We start from the raw sequence: 17,363 nt of genomic DNA, 5'->3' as shown, positions 1-17,363 counted from the left end.
CCCGAAGCTAGTGTGCGAGTTCTTCCTTTACCACCATACGGTCCCTTTCTGTGAGGCGCCCCCCCCCCCCGCCAGTGATACACAATTATTAGTGAAGAGAAGATCATGGAATCAAGAGAGAGGCAAGGCACAGGGTGGGGCTCAAGAAACCATTCCCAAATGGGAAGTTGACTTCTTGCTATGTTGAAGTCCGCCCTCGTGCTGAGAGAGAGAACAGTTAGTCACTCGAGGTGAAAATCCAACCACACTCTGGGGCCCTCCAGCTGGCCCTGTGCCCCCTGCGTCTGCGTGTATCATGACCTGCTTGGCTTTCCTTGTAGTCCACCTGATCCCGGTGTCGACAGCTAAGAATGGCGTGAGTAGCAAGAGTCGAAAGAGAATCATGCCTGACCCCGTGACGGAGCCCCCCGGGATGGACCCAGTCTACGAAGCTCTCTTATACTGCAACATTCCCAGCGTGGCAGAGCGCAGCCTGGAAGGTAGGCCTGCCTGCGCTGCACAGCTTGGTAACTGCGTGGCCATCCCTCTTGGGACTGGTTCTTCAAGCCGCCCAGCACGGTGGTAAGGAGCCAGATGGCCTGGGCATAAGTTCTGCAGCCGCCGCTAGGCTGTGCCCTTGAATGGGTCCTCAGGTCTTAGCTTCCTCATCTTTAGGACATCACCCCCAGCTGCCCACTTTTTCAGGTAGTTGCTCTCAATGCTTAGGATGTCCACAGGATGCCTTGCTGCCATCTTACAGAAAACGTGGGGAAATAAGATTTCTACACTGAGTTTTGCTTTTTTGAAAGTGTCTCAAAAAAGATGTTGCATATTTATCTTTTTGTGCCCTGCCTTGTTTCATGAGAGATTTAAAGAAGTCAGTGTGTCTGCTGTTTCTGTGGGCTTCCCCCTAGTCTGTGGGTGTGAGTAAGGCCACAGGAAGAGTCTTGCTCACATTTCACTGGCCTTCAGTCCCCAGCCGCATCCTAGAGCCTCCCTGTGTCTTGTAGGGGTCTGGGTCATAACCAGCCTCTCGTATGCCTCTGCCCTGCCTTGTGAGGCTCTTCAGAGCACCCCACCCCCAAAACACACACACACCCAGCACAGCACCCTTCCACCATGGTTATCCCTCCCCACTTCCTGGGTGATAACCAGACCATGTGCCTCTCTCTCACACAGGTCACGCTCCGCATCATTTTAAGCTGGTCTCAGTGCATGTGTTCATTCGACACGGGGACAGGTACCCACTGTATGTCATTCCCAAAACGAAGCGACCAGAAATTGACTGCACTCTGGTGGCTAACAGGTAAATTGCACTTTTTCTAAAAGTCCTTGTCAAGAATCTGTTATCTCTGTCCGAATCAAGACGCCGACTGGAGGATGACGGGACGGAGTGAGCGCTGTTAGCCAGGAGTCTGATCTTCAGATCAGTCCTACACGTCGATGCTGTTCCACAGGTGAGAAGACAGAGGCCCAGAGAGATGAGGACACCTGTATGAGGCCACACAGCAGATAACGCACTGGCCAGTCTGAGGCTCACTCTCCCACCCTGCTGTTCTTCAGTATGAGAAACAGCTGAGATACGGTGTGAGTGAACACTGGGTTAGGAGTCCTCAGACCCTGGCTCAGTTATTCCACTCAGGGCCGCAATATACTAAGTCCTTTAGTATCTCTGAGCCTCCGCCTTCTATGTCTAAAATGGGATGACGATGCTAACTATGCAGGGTTGGGGTGAAGAATAAGTGAGATGGTAGAGGGAAATGCACACAATCATTTGCAGAGCCATAGAAATGTAAACTGTTACCGCAAATAAATACAGGAGTGGAGACAGACTGCTCTTGGTTGAGGGCCCTTAGGATGAAATAATCATTGAAAAGAGAGGGGAAATGGTGCATATGGAAATGGCATGGCTCTAAAATTAGAGGCACAGTTAGCAATAAAATGATGGGCCAGGCCTCAGCAAATGCATCTAGGGACACATAGCATCCTGAGCAGAATTTGCTGAATGAAGAGAGAAGATGGAAGGAAGTGCTCAGTGGGGAAGACGTTATTTTGATGGAATGCTTCTGGGTGCCAGCCTGCCCTGGGCACGAACCATGGATTGCCTCCCTGCAGCCGGGGCTGTTCTTTCAAAGTGAACTGCGGTGTGAACCTGGGAGTTTCAGGTTAACTCTGCCTCAAGCCTTCTCATTGTCCAGCATTATGGAGACGATTAAGTGAACCATTTTATATTAAACCATCCTGAAATACTGTGTGACCGACCACAGGCTTTCATGCCTTTTTTTCATTGCTGGCTGAAGGTCATGATACTTGCAGTCTGGGTGTTTGTGTCCTCTTTTCTATGTTTAGCGAGCATGGATGCATATCCTAGTGTCCCATGGGCTGGGAAACACACGAGGTGAAGTCTAGTCTAGCAGAGCGCCATACAGGTTTCTTACTCCAGTCTCTAGCCTTCTTGCCGGTATCCTCTGCTCCTGCCATATCCACTTCTTCCCAGCCCCTTCTCCCTTCAGGCCTTTGCACCTGCCATTTGGCTTGCTTCCCCCCACTTGTGGGCGTGCTTAGCCCACTCCCACAGCTCCTTTGAGGCCCCCAGAGATGCTGCCTCCTCTAGGAAGCCTCTCCTGGTCAATGAGGATGGATCCTCTGCTTGTATCGGGCACTGCCACCACCTCACTTCAAACCGAAAGGGGGATAAGGAGGGATGGTCTCAGAACAAAAATATTTAATGACCAGACCTTAACTGGTCTTAGGACTGGGCAAAGGTGGGAGTCATATGCTGTGCTGGGTATTGACCTTTTACATTCTGGATCATGGGGATGGGCTGGAGCATCCAGGGCGGCAGGAGGGCGCATGGTGGGGTGCAGGGAGGGCAACTCGGGGAAGTGGCTTTGCTCCATCAGACACAGCAGAGTTTCTATGTGTTGACAGCCGACATATTCCTGCCATTGCACACTGGCTGAATATCCACCCTTTGAATAGCTCGGGGACAGATAGGACACTAGGCATCTGAGCTGGCCCGGCCCAGGACAACCTCAAGGACAGTGCCGTGCTTCAGCCCTGGCTACTCAGTTTCTGTTCTTCTTTCTCTAGCTGAGCTTCAAATTCTCACAATTGAGAATTTGAGAGGCTCAACTCAGAATAAGGGTTTTCCCTTCAGACCAATCAGCTATTGCTAGAAATTCCCCGGACACTCATGGCTTTTAAGGGTCACCTTGGCTGTTCCCAGAAAAGGGCCCATTGGGCAGAGCACCTAGCAGCATGCAGGGCCTCCCTGTGTATCCTGGTGCATTGCAGCTTGTCTTCCCAGCATGATTGTCTCTGCCCTCCCTGCACCACGGGCTGCTCCCAGGCATCGGGCCTTCCTCCTTCCTGTATCTCCGGTACCCAGCCTGAGCCTGGCATATAGTAGTTGTTGGACTGGGTTGCTTGCAGAATGAATTCAGGACCTCAGTGAGAATCACAAGTCATAACGGCCTATCATGCATTCCTATCAGAGTTAAGTCTTGGCATGGAATCCTCTGAGGCCATTGTAACCTGTTTGATGTAGAGCAAATCGCTTCACCTCTCTGAGCCTCAGTACTCACTGTTCTGGAACTTGGGGACAGTGATACCTCCGTTCTAATGTCCTTGTGAAGTCTGACTAAGCACTGAGCCTGGTCCATACTGAAAGCTTGATACAGGGTGTTGTTTCATTTACCGCAGAAGCCTGGAAGTCTTCTGGGGCCCGGCCTCTCCTCTGCCCTGAGTGGTTTGTCATGAAGCCAGGACGGGTCCCAGGGCCCCTCACTCTGTCACAGCGGTAGCAGGATCCACTGATGGGGCCATTTCTGGAGTTCCAGTTTAAGAGACAGTTCCTAAGGACCAGCCATCCTGGCTGCCTCTGCCCTCATTTTCTTTGGCCTTGATCTTTTGGCCTAGTTTTTATTGAACATTCTGTATTTTTAGGAGCTACTTTAAATCTTTTGTAGAAAGTGGGTGGAATATGCATGTTTAATTAATTAATGTCATTTAATTAATTCGCTCTCTAAAAACAATAAAGGTTGACCTATCATTAGTAAGAGTGGGCAGGATTCCCAGCAATGTGGATCCACTTGAGAGTCACCTGGGACCGTGGGATCTGGGTCATCAGCAGTTCCTGCTGCCTTCCTAGGTGCTAGTTCAGCTTCACAAATTATTAATTTTTTTTTTAGCTCCTAAAAGACAGTGAGTCCTGGAGTGAGCCCATTACTCTAGTGAAAGGAAGTGTTTGGGCCGGCAGGCAGAGGTGCAGCGAGCTGAATACGAGGAACCGGATGTCCGTACACATCGGTCACCCTAACGTTTCTCTTCACAGTGACGCATTCCATGGCTCTCTAAGGCTTTGTAGTGGAAACCGCTTCTGCGCGGATGCCATGTGCCTCATGACAAAAGTGCTGTTTTTAACCCTCATGGGACTATGTTTAGCCAGCATGAGGTTATTAGCCATTGATATACTGTGTTTCGTAAATGCCTTTTTCTTCCATTCGTGAATATGAACTAGATATTCTCCTACGTACAAAGAAGAATAGATATTGACTTCAATCAGAATTTATTCAGTAAATTTTATTTTTAAATGCCCATCGTGTGCTAGGCTTTTGTACAGGAAGTAGCACGTGAACAGGCACCTAAATGAAGTGAAGGAGCTGGCCCTATGAAAAGCTGGGGGAAGGGTCTTCCAGATGGCGGGAACAGCAGGTGCAAAGAGCCTGAGGCTGGAAGAGCCAGGCATGTATGAGTCATTAGATGTGTACATGGCTGGACTGGAGGAGCAAAGGAGAGAGTGGGCTTCTGAGGACTCACAGAAGAAAGGCTGTTCCTGCCCTCGGGGGGCCCACTCACCTCCGGAGAGACAAACCTGGTGCCTGGCGCCTGGTAAGCCGCCGGTGAATGGTAGCCAGCACAGGTGGTAGCAGCGGTATTAGAGAAAGAAGTGGGAAACAAGTAAGTAAAGGAGGAAGTAGTTTTGGTACCATATTTGGTGGCACAAGCCAGAAGAGGGCAGCCTAACTCAGCTAGGGGCTGGGAGGGGAGGTGGGATGGTGGATCAGGGAAGGCCACCAAGAGAAAGGGGCAGTCAGTCCCATCAAGTAAAGCAAAAGCATCCAGAAAGCTAAAAACTGAGAAACCTGTTTTGAGTTTATCTTTTGAGGATTGTATTTTATTAGTAACATAAAATAGCCAATTCTTTAATTAGCATAAACTCTGAAAATCTGAGGTATGAACTCATTCAAGTTTCTAGCCTCATAAGCTTTGAATTGTGCTGATAACAGTGTCCCTGGTCTTATACCTCTTCTCTGTTTATCTCAATGTTCTGTGTAGAACTCAGTAACTACTCCAATTATAGTTAAAGCAATAAAATCAGATTTTATTCAAGAACTAATGCAGTAGGAGAAGAGAGACCTTAGTATAGAACTAGGCTCAATTCCAAATACAGCAAGTGAGGATTTATAGGCAAGGAGCAGGGTGGGGTTTGTGGGTGGAAAATTACTTAGAGACTTTAGGGGCCTTGGGGGGGGGGGGCGGGAGGGGGGTGGATTCTGGCTAAACTGACTTGACAGGATTCTTGCTAAAGGTGGGCCAGGGGGGATCAGATACCACCTGGGAATGAATGTGATCAGATATCAAGAGTTCAAGATTCTGGCTAAACTGACCTAGCAGGATTTTTGCTAAAACCGGGTGTTACAAAGACAGACTTAAGTCAGTGTTTGAGGCCTAGTTGGGAAAAGGGTTCAGAAGGGCCTCAACTCGCTAAAATTTGGTCAAAGCGTCTCTGTCACAGTTAGTAGTCTCACCCACAACAGCCTTTATTTTTAATATTTCCATCAGAATCTGGACATTTTAATAAACACTATGGGAACTTGCTATATTCATTGCTACAGATTATGGCAGTCTTGGACTTTTTGTGAAGCATCCAAGGAGAGGGATAACCCAGGTGAATTCATTCATGTGTCTTTTTGGCATATCTGTCATGCGCTAGGTACTCTCTCGGCTCTGGGGATGGAGCTGAGGACCTGGCCATCCAGATCCAGGACAGGCCCAGGAACTCGGGTCACCTGGTCCTCTGCCTGTTATAAAGATCTAGCCGTTTGGTATCTCTTCTATAAGTGAAGTTTTTGTTTGTTTGTTTGTTTGTTTTTCATGAATCTTCATCTATCTTGTCCCTCCAAAAATAAATCTTCATGAATATAGTTGGAAATGAATGTATCATTAGGTAGTCAGATGTCCTGAAAACCTGGGGTATCTCAGCCAACACTTTCAGTAGGAAGTTTCATTTCTAAAGTTGGCAGCAAAGCTTTCTAAGATCCTCACAAATCACGGACCCGAAATAGTGGCCTGGGGCAGAACATTTGATTCCTGTTGATGGATAGCCTTTGCCTATGTGGCAGCCTCATTATCAGTCTGGAAATTTTATTTCCAAGTTTACAAATATTTATGTGTTTTAGCCTCAGGAAAAATAACATACCCTCTGTTTTTATGCGAAGACAGGAGTCCTGCAGCAGTCCAGGGTGATTTATCAGACTATACCCTATGTCTAATTTCAAAACATATTTCTTTAAAGATGGATTTTTTTATAGCTTTATGTTTGTGAAAGATATTAAACCCATCTGGGCAACCATTTTAAAACCATTGCCAACGTTAATTGGGCTTTCAGACAGCAGGGGTCTGCCATTAGAACAATTTATCTTCTTTTCATGCTGATTTAGTTTAGTTGGGAACTATTCTATTTGTCCACTTTTGTTGATCTGGAAAATGTATATACATTCATAGTCCATTTCATTATTTGAACAAAAGATGTATGTATTCATAAATCATCTCACTCAGAGAAAATGGATATGTTCACAGGTCTTTTCATTTTTTGGAGAAAATATGTATATATTCATAGGTCATTTCATTATTCAGGGAAATTGTTTATTAGGGACTGGAAAGATAAATCTTGATTTGCCATGTACTTCGTGGCAGAAATATATATATATAAAATGTCAGCTCTCATAAACAGATGCTTTTTTAGCTATTTGTTACCACCCCACATGAAATGACATATTGTATGTGCAAAATGCATAGTGAACTATATATAGAGAGCTATGGAGATTTCAGTTATCTTAAACAGTTCATTTTTTTCAAAGGAGATTTTTCAGAGGTCAGATAAGATAAGGATTAAGGGTTACCCAGGCAAAGGTTGGGGTAGGTCTTCTAGGAGGAAGGGGCAATATGTGGAGTCTTGGAAGCATGAAAGAGCAAGATATGTTGGGGGAAGAGAAGTTAGTTGGTTGGCTGCATGTGAATGGAGAAGGCTGAGGGACCCCGAGCCTCAGAATGAGGTGGGGCCAGCACAGACTGACAAGCCTGCGTGGCTCCTTCCAGGCAGAAGGGAGCAATGTAGTAGAGCGGTGAGGAGTTAGGGTTGCCTTTTAAGTCAATCCTTCTGTCTGTGGAGAAAGCAATATTAGAGGGGCAAGAGTAGGCTGCAGGTAGGCAAAGGGGAGCCCACGCCATCTGGACAGAAGCTGCCGGAGTCGGAGCCCAGCTAGTGACTGCAGGGAGGTAGGAGAGAGGAGCAAGAAGGCCCAGGAGAACACATCTGCAGGATTGGAAGGCAGATGGCATCCAAAGGGGCAGGGGAGGGAGAAATCGAGGACTCCCAGCCTGGGCGTGACTGCCTGGTGGGGGTCAGTGGCCCCCTGGAGAGAAAGAAGGGGTGCAGTTTGGGGAACAGGGTGGTGGAAGGTCAAAGCCAACTCCCACAGTGCCAAGGGTGATGGGCGCTTCAGTGGAGGAAAGGGGCTCAGACTGGCCTCACGGAGTGGGGATTTTATGTGTAGCCATCAGTGGTCGAGTGATAACGAAACTGGAATTTAAAAGTGATTGAGCCAGTACCTATTACTGTCAGGGAGAAAGGGTATGACATACTTGGGATTTTGCTTGCTGAAGCTGAAACCGTTGTGGACTGTTTTAGAGCACGCTGACCATTAAATCTCTGTGTTGTCTCTCTAGGAAACCGTATCACCCTAAATTGGAAGCTTTCGTTAGTCACATGTCAAAAGGATCCGGAGCCTCTTTCGAAAGCCCCTTACACTTCCTGCCTCTTTATCCCAATCACCCGCTATGCGAGATGGGAGAGCTCACGCAGACAGGTATGTGTGACGGCCATTCCCTCACATACTCTCCCACCCACTCTTCCGTTTGGCACACATTTGGAGCTGAATACTCCCAGGTGAAGTGCTGTGAGTTCACAGGGTAAATAAGGACTGACACCGCAAGCAACTCTGAGTTCACCAAGGTGTCTAATTTAAACACCTGACTTCTAAAAATTTTAAAAAAAAAAAAATTCTTATTACAAAAGCAATATGTGTTTATGGAACAGAAGTTAGGAAAGACAAGCAAAAGGAAGAAAAATTTAAAGCACCCATAATCCCACCAAAGAAATTAGTTATCTTTCTTTCTGGGTTCATGTGCTCCCACGTGCGTGCGCGCACACGCGCACACACACACACACACACACAGTGGTATCTTACTAAGCACTCTTGTAACTCACTTTTTCTCTGAGATATTTTTATGACATATTGCCATAATCTTTCCCTATCGATAATTATTCGACATCATTTCTCATGGCTACATATTATTCCACTATGGATGGGCCATAATTTTTGTAACCAATCCCATGTTCTTAGATACTTCAAACATCCGATGGGTTTTAATATGCCAGATCTCAGGGAGTAATACATCCAGCAGACTCCCACCGAGCAAAGAGTTTGTTTGGTCGAGTGTGTTCCTCACAGAAGGCCATCTTTTCCTCTGCAGTCTTGCTTGTACCATTGTGCAGCCAGTTCACTGTCAGGGTAGGTAGGTGAGCTAATTGTGGGGGTCACCTTTGTTGGGAAGAGAAGGAACTGGTGGTCCCCAAAGAGGTTCATTTCCTACTTCAGTCCCAGACCTCAAAGCACTTTTGCTTGGTCACCAGCCTTTTTGAAAGTAGCAGGAGGACCTGCTCTGTTTTCTTGCTCTACCAGCATCGTAAGACCTCAGACTCGATGGCAGGCAAGTCTCTGTTCTGTAGTTGGCCCCGTTGGGTTTTGCCATGTTTTGAAAGCCATTATTACTGGGGAGAATGATAGTGAGTGTCAGAGTCAGGGCAAGCTGAAGGCTCTGGAGGACTAGCCTTGAATAAGGAGTTTTGTCGAAAGCTTTTGATTGTTATTTCCACATGCACAAACTCTGCATTAGCTTAAAACAGGAGTTCTCATCCTACCAGATCCAGCACCCCTCTTACTAACCAGGACTTTGTGGTACTCCCTAAACTATCCTGAAGTAAAAGTCAAATATAATACAGCCTTTCTACATACATAATTTAAAATATATGTATCCTAACTGTAATATAAAGGAGAAACAAAAGGGAACTAATTTATTATATAATTCCGTGTGCCTCACCATAAATGCTTGAGCAAACCTACAGTAGAAAAGAAAGTGATGTAATCAGTTGCATACACTTAAATGTAGATTAGTAACTGTGACAACTGAAATACAGACTGATTGAGGGATGTTGTATTGGTGACTCTAATACCACACTGGGACGTGATTTTTTTGACAAGTTCTGATCAAAACAAAATACAGATGTCTCTCAGTTGATATCACATTTCTGTAAAATTCAGTGGATGTTAATATTACGCAAAAAATGGTTTTGTGTCTATAGACACAAAAAAAGCAGGTTCTAGGCTAAAATGTTTAAAAAGGTTTTTCACGTGTGTGAATATCTTGTGCTACATTCAGAAGTTATGTGGGACAAAGAACAGTTCCTTGTGGAGACTGTCCAGAACTCTGGCAGTCACCCACTAGGTGTCAGGAATGTTCCTCCACGTACTGTTGTGACAACCCAACCTCCGAACAGTCCCCGAGGCCTGAGCCATGTTTGCTGAGAGCCACTGCTTAGACTCCTCAGTTGCAAGTAACTAAAACCAACCCGAGCAAAAAGGGACATTTGTTATAAGAATTCAGAGTGACTCACAGACTCAAAGAATATGACCAGGCCTCCAGAGACTAGAACCAGGAATAAAAAAAGCTATCTGTCTCTGCCTCTATGGTTTGGCTGTGTGTCTGTTAACAGAGTGACAGTCATGGCCACACTCAGAGATGAACTAGCAAGACTGAATTCTTGAGAGAGAATCTAACGGGGTCCTTGAAGATCAGTGCCCATCACTTAGCTGTCAGTGGGGGCCGTGGGAGTGTGCACTGAGAGTAGGGGCACAGCCTCTGAGTCGAGGGGCTGTTCCCTGAGAGCAGTGGGGGAGGGGAGGCTCAGACTCTTAGAAACAGTCATTCATTCTGACCTTTCTTCTCAATTGATTTATTATCATCATCATCTTCCAAAGTAGTATCACTCTAGAAATCATTTTTTTGGTATTGTTTGCTCCCATTCCCTTGTTCTTTTTTAATGGCCACTTTTATCTTCTATTTTTAATTTCAATATATTAAATTATAATAATCATTTATAACTGGCACACACACTTTGGCACCTCACAGTAACTGCATGATAGCAGATTGATCATTAGTGCCTACTCTGTTCAGGATGCTTTGGCAGCTGTTGAGTGTCGGGAAGGGGGTGGTGGGATGAATAAGATGCTTCCCGGCCTGTCCTGAAGGAGCCCGCAGCTGCACTGGGACAGTGCACGTGGGGACAGCTAACCGTCCTGCTGTGGACTGCAGGCTCTTGTAGAATAAGCGCAGGCTTTGGAATACACAGACCTGTAAAATGGGACTAATGACGTCTTCCCAGCGGGGCTGGTGGTGACTCACATTAGATAGCATGTGGGAAGTGCCTAGCACAGTGCTAGCATATGCTAGGCTCAGTGAATGCAGCTAATGTCCTAGAGGTCCGGTGGCATATGGGAACAGGAAGGAATTAATTTGACCTGAGGGAGGAAATAGGATGACTCTACCAGATCAGATAGTATTGGAGCCAGGCGCCGGATGAGGGTTTCTCTGGGCAGAGGAAGGCAAAGGATATAAACAGAGTCAGGAAGATGCAGGCTGTGTTTGGAGCTTGTAAGAATCCCTAAGTGGCTAGAACTTAGTATTTCCACAGGAAAACGTAGGGAGAAGGTGCTGTGAGATGGGACCAAGAGCCCAGGTTGGGGCCACGCGGGGGCTTGAGTTCTACTACTTCTCAATTATGAATGGCTCAAGGCCTCAGTTCCCTCATCTGTGAAAAAGGGGAAATATGCCTTCTTTACTGGGTGTATGTGAGGGTTAAAGGAGAAAGGTCTGGCACACAGTGAGCACCCCAACTTTAATATGTGTGGCCTAGGAAAACAAGGTAGGCACGGAGATGAACTGGGCCAGACACAGATTCCTAATGTTCGTCACTCATGGTTTGCCTCATTTTGCAAATCATTGTGAAAATGCTAAGGCTTGTCCTGGCCCAGATCCCTGAGGGAATTCTGCTCTCAATCAATACCCTTCATTCAGAGTAGGACATCCTTCATAGTTTTTTTTTCTGATCTTTTCCCCCGCCTGGGCCAACACAGTTCCCTCTGTCTCATGCATTTCAGCCTTAAGTTGTCTCCTCTTTGCGGTGGAGCTGTGCAAACCACCGGGGCATCTGAATAAATGATATTACTAGTCATAGAGTCTGCATATGGTTTACGCTCTCAGATAATATGTATTTGTTACTGAAATTGCATCCCCTTACATCCTGTTGGCTGGAGGGTGAGCTTGTTTTTAATCTTGAAATATCTTCTTCTACTTAAAGATCAGGCTTTCCCCCCACACCCCAAGACAATTTGTTACTATACTGTGGTAATTCAACACTAAAAAAACTAAAAAGTAAACTCGGAATTCTTGCTCCTACCCATGTTCCATCCTCCTCATTTCTGTGCCCCATCATCTCCAGGTAACCGTCGAGAGTAGTTTCTTGTGCACCCTTGTAGAGTTTCTTCATGCAAAACACAGGCACCTGCAAATACAGTCTTATCCCCAGCTCTTTTTATGTAAAAGCATAATAAACATACTGTTCTGCACTTTGCTTCCCCTCCCCCACCCCCAATATTCCATCTGGGCATCTGGGAGATCATTCCATATTCGTAGAGAGAGAGAGCATCCTTGTTGATGAGGTAGGATTAGGCAGAACGTACCTAGAAGGTTAGCAGAGATCCTTTGGTTGGGAAAGTCGGGAAGATAGGGTGAAGGAGGGAGCTTCGCAGCAGTGAGAGGACTAAGCAGCCAGCAAGCAACTTTATCTCTTTACCTGAGTGAGTTACCTGAGCTCTCCTTGCACACTGAGGAATGCTGTGTGTGTCCCTAGACAGAGAAAAAGCTCTCCTTAGGCCCATGCCAGTCACAGCCTAGGCAGCCACCAGCGGGGTGATTCCTACCTCATGAGGCCCACCAGTCACAAGGCCTCCCCGGGGAAGGGGCCAGTCAAGAGGGCAGGATTGAAGCAGATAAGATGGTCCTTGTGCTCCCCAGAAAGGCCGTGGGTCCAGAGGACAGGGCCCACTCTGCTCATCCCTTCACAGAGAACCCCACGGAGCTCCCTTCGTCAGTTGACGTGAACCCATTTTTGCAGCCTCCGCACAGTGGCTCAGTTACATATCTGACACTAGCCTAAGGCATTCCAGAGTTGGGCACTGACCCTTTGCCATTCCTTTGGCTAAGCTGATAGTCAGGAAAGCTTGTGTCACTCTGTTTCAGGAGTTGTGCAGCATTTACAGAATGGCCAGCTGCTGAGGGACATCTATCTAAAGAAACACAAACTCCTACCAAATGACTGGTCCACAGACCAGCTTTACTTAGAGACCACTGGGAAAAGCCGGACACTGCAAAGTGGGCTGGCCCTGCTTTATGGCTTTCTCCCAGATTTTGACTGGAAGAAGATTTATTTCAGGCACCAGCCCAGTGCTCTGTTCTGCTCTGGAAACTGCTATTGCCCGGTGAGAAACCAGTATCTGGAAAAGGAGCAGCGTCGGCAGTACCTCTTACGTTTGAAAAACAGCCAGCTGGAGAGGGCCTACGGGGAGATGGCCAAGATCGTGGACATCCCCACCAAGCAGCTCCGAGCCGCCAACCCCGTAGACTCCATGCTTTGCCACTTCTGCCACAACGTCAGCTTCCCTTGCACCAGGAACGGCTGTATCGGCATGGAGCACTTCAAGGTGATCAAGACGCATCAGATAGAGGATGAGCGAGAGAGGCGGGAGAAGAAACTGTATCTCGGGTACGCACTCCTGGGTGCCCACCCCATCCTGAACCAGACCATCAGCCGGATGCAGCGTGCCGCCGAGGGCAAGAAAGAAGAGATCTTTGCCCTCTATTCTGCTCACGATGTCACTCTGTCACCACTTCTCAGTGCCTTGGGCCTGACGGAAGCCAGGTTCCCGAGGTTTGCAGCCAGGTTGATCTTTGAGCTCTGGCAAGACAGAGAAAAGCCCAGTGAGCATTCTGTCCGGATCCTTTACAATGGTGTTGATGTCACATTCCACACCTCTTTTTGCCAGGACCACCATAAGCGTTCTCCCAAGCCCATGTGCCCCCTCGAAAACTTAGTCCGCTTTGTCAAAAGGGACATGTTTGTGGCCCTGGGTAGTAGTAGTACTAATTATTACGATGCATGTCACAGGGAAGGGTTCTGAAAGGTACACAGTACAGTACATATAGAATCTATGCCAATAAAGAGATGGGAAAGGTACGCTTCTAGTTCTATCCTTTGCTAATGGTACAAGATAATTTATTTTCAAAAGCTAGAAATTGTGCTTGCGAGCCACACAAACGGTTTGGGTTGAACAGTGAATACGTTGCTATATTCAGGTACATGAGACACTTGATACACAATGGCTGGTTCACAGAGAAAGGAAGGTACTTTATCATAGCCAGACTTTGCTTACAATGCCAGAATATTTTAATACCCAGAGTTGCCAACTCAAATGTGTATTCTTTTGATCTGCCACGGTACTATATGATGGAATTAGCAAATCTCAGCCAAATTTTTTTTTAATCTGGGACCATCTTACCTTATCCTTATTCCACAAAAAATTTCCTGTAGTAGTTTATCTAAAATAGGGCTTGGAAAACTTTTTCTGTAAAGGGCCAGATAGTAAATGTTGTGGACTTTGCAGACCAAAAGGCCACACACAGCCTCTGTCACAGCTATTCAGTTCTGCTCTTGTCACGTGAAAGCGACCACAGACAATACGTAATAGGATGAGTATGGCTGTGCACATAGGCCGCACAAAGCAGTGGGTCACATTTGGCCCCTACACTATAGTGTGCTGACCCCTGATCTAAAACACAGGCTCTACTACAATCGCACTTTTAGCACTTTGAGAACCTGTTGAATACCAAGAATTATTCAGTGGTGCCTCCAGTAACTTCTGCTAGAAACACAGAATTTAGTCTGTCTCTGACATTATAACAAAACAAACGGAAATAAACATTGACTCAGAATGAATCACAGAAAAATTATTAGAATAATACTTGATGTTCATGATGATTGTGGTATAAGATAGTTTTAAGTATGTTTTAAATATTTGTTTGCTGTAGTCTACTTGCTGTATATGCTGAAATTTTTGTATTCCATGTAGTATTTTTATAGTCTAGGAAAATATTTTCTGAGACCGATTTTAGATGTGCTCTTACTCCTATGGAATATTCAATTTACTATACCTGGATGGTGTTTAGACGGGAGCCAGAAGCTGAATTCAGGCACTTTCTTCCAATAAAAGTAATTATGGCTCATTTCCTTTGAAAAGCCATAGAATTGGATCAATTTTTAAACCATTTTTGTCCATTTCAAAAGGTGAATTCTAATTGATTTTTAAATAAGTTTTTGGAAGAACTTTGTTACTAGATAGTTACATAATCTTTATAAGGTATTTTATATATTAGAAGCAATTATAGTTAAATCTGTGGTTCCTGAACTAACGGTGCTAGTTCTGTGCGAAGAAATGTCACGTGGAAGTGAGATTCTCCAGTGTCATTGGTATTCTAATCTTTTCTCTTTGTTTTTGTCCGGTGTTACATTTAAATATGTCTGTTTCTATTAATAAATTTTGAAGAATACTAGTCTAGACCACTAATAGTTTATACTTATGTCACTCTAGTTCTTTTCAAGTGAGTGCCAATATTTTTTAAATTTGTCCTTTTTTTGTATAAATAAAAATGTTTTAAATTAGAAAACTCTACACAATGTGTGGGGAAGGGGGACCAGGCCCCATGGCCTAGCAGGGATGACAGAAAGGGACCGAAGTCCTGCTTCCTTCTCTGACTGCGGCATCAGAGCTTGGTGGGCGCAGAGGACAGGTCACAGCTGGTAGCCTTGGACAAGGTTAAAATTCATCTTAACTGCTTCTGTTGCTGACAGTCATGTGTTATCTCTCAAGGATATGCCTAATTAGTTTTTTTGCTCCCACTCACAATATCTGAATTAGAACTGCTAAACACAGTTTGAAGATTTAAGAACAAAAGTGAATCAGAAGATGCTTTACAAATCAATTTGCAGCACCTGTTGGTAAAGGTAAATATTTTGGGTAAGGGCCAACATTAAAAGTGTAGATACAGGTTTTGCCTCTGTGACGAGAAAAACAACTTTTGAGGAAAACAGCTTTGTTTTTTCTGAATTGCTGCTTAGGCATTCATTTTGCAGTATGACCACCCTGCTCACACCCAGAGCCTGGACATTTAGATAAGAACTTGCATTTAGGATGCCCACCCTAAGTTTCTGCTTTGCTTTTCCCAGGCACCTTTTAAAATAACTGCTTAGAGTTAAGCCTGCAAAAATTTAGTGACCTCTGCCCCAACTACCTTATCAGTAATAGGTATTCTCTGCCCGCCTCTCTGTCCTGCTCGCTCATGACCCCAGGTGGAGGACTGCCCTTCCCTGGGCTCAATTGCGCCCTCCACCCCTAATCTGGGATCTGTAAGTAATAAATCTTTTGACTACTTCCTTTGTGTGGATGTATTGAAACTGTGTCTTCATTGAAAACGACCCATGGGTGGGTTTCACTTCCCCAAGGTGGGGGGCTCAAATGCAGAAAAAGCTCCCTGCCGCCTCTGTGTGGGTGGCTTCTTCATTCAGCAGATCATAATCTGCTATTTTTTCCCAGACTTTTAAAAATTTATTTACTAATAGTTGGTATACAATATTAGTTTCAGGTGTACGACAGTGATTAGATATTTATATACTATTCTTAATTTAATACAGTAGCTCTAGCCTCTCAACACAGCCTCCTAAGACATCGGGAATGCACGGCACTAAAATATCTTCCTCGGTATCAAGTTCAAAGACATGTAATTCCATAAATAAACAAGCTCTAGAAAAGGAATCACCAAGCACTGAGCTGAGGTGAATGGATTTAGTCCTTGGTGTCAGGGCAGTGGTCTTAATGGCTCAATTTATGGCATGTGTGAATGTACACGTGTATATTCAGCTTTCTTGTTTTTATATTTAAAATTAATACAGGCACACTGGAAAACAAACAATACTGAAAACAACTTCAAAAGTGAACCTCTCTAGCCCGTCTCCAGATGGGCTTTTTGACAGATATTCTTACAGAAATTTTCCATGCAGATGCAGAAATATATGTAATTTTTAATAACAAAATAATATATATTGTTCTGTGGCCTGCTTCCCTTAAAAAATATTTTTTATACATTCGTTTCCTTTAACAATGTGGCTAAGACATGTTTCTCATCAACTTACTTTCCTTAATATGTCTGGGAGATAATTCTACATTGCGATAGGTAGGTAGATAGAGATCTTTTTATAGCCACTGCATAATATTTCATGATATAAATGAAACATTTTTAAAATCTCATGAAAAATGAATGAAATTACAACTTAAAACTAAGGCACTAAAACAGGACTGCAAGACTTTTACGTTAACAGAACAAAACAGAGGCCAGCACATGTATGTGCTGGTTTTCTAGCTCAGCTGCGTAGTTAACCGTTTTACAGTGTAGCTACTGGTATTAATATGAGTAGTGTGTTCTTTCTCTAATTTCACTTGTAAACAGAACTGAAGAACTTAATCTACTATTGCTATTAAGCCATTTTGAGGGTCTTCACAGCTATAGCAGAATTTAGACTCGAAAGATCTGAGTGATGATTCCTTTTCTAGAGCTTGTAAATACTGATGCAGGTGAGGCCAGGATGCAGGCTTCTGTTTCTCTGAATCTTCAGGAAGCCTTCAGAACAGATTTAGCAGCCCAGGCTAAATCTGGTGGGTGTTCCCTAGTGTTTAAAACAATCACAAGTAGAAGTGGAAAACAGCTGGGGTGCACACTGCAGTCTGGCTTTGATCGTGTCTGGCACAGAGTTCTGGCCTGGGCATCAGTTAGTTCCCATTGCTTAAGGCCACTGACCTGAGTGTTAGGGT

The 17,363-nt window shown here is 45.1% G+C and overlaps 1 protein-coding gene across 4 annotated transcripts in view; it reads left to right on the top strand.

Moving 5' to 3' along the window:
- PXYLP1 (2-phosphoxylose phosphatase 1) overlaps positions 1-15,930 on the top strand; it is a 68,179-nt gene extending 52,249 nt beyond the window's left edge. For 2 of the 4 annotated variants that reach the window (XM_016141900.2, XM_036219011.1), the window contains exons 3-6: positions 321-479; positions 1,159-1,285; positions 7,993-8,132; positions 12,685-15,051. In XM_016141900.2, coding sequence (XP_015997386.2) covers positions 321-479; positions 1,159-1,285; positions 7,993-8,132; positions 12,685-13,622 — 1,364 coding nt within the window. In that variant the 3' untranslated portion in view covers positions 13,623-15,051. Of the gene's footprint in view, positions 1-320; positions 480-1,158; positions 1,286-7,992; positions 8,133-12,684 lie in introns of all 4 variants that reach the window. The other 2 variants (XM_036219010.1, XM_016141901.2) reach the window with 2 other exon arrangements.
- Positions 15,931-17,363: the final 1,433 nt, after the last annotated feature.

Source organism: Rousettus aegyptiacus, unplaced genomic scaffold (assembly GCF_014176215.1).
Source record: "Rousettus aegyptiacus isolate mRouAeg1 unplaced genomic scaffold, mRouAeg1.p scaffold_m13_p_4, whole genome shotgun sequence".
In the NCBI taxonomy this organism is placed as follows: Eukaryota; Metazoa; Chordata; class Mammalia; order Chiroptera; family Pteropodidae; genus Rousettus; species Rousettus aegyptiacus.
The sequence above is the reverse complement of the archived record's forward strand: the minus strand, read 5'-3'. Positions and strand labels throughout refer to the sequence as shown.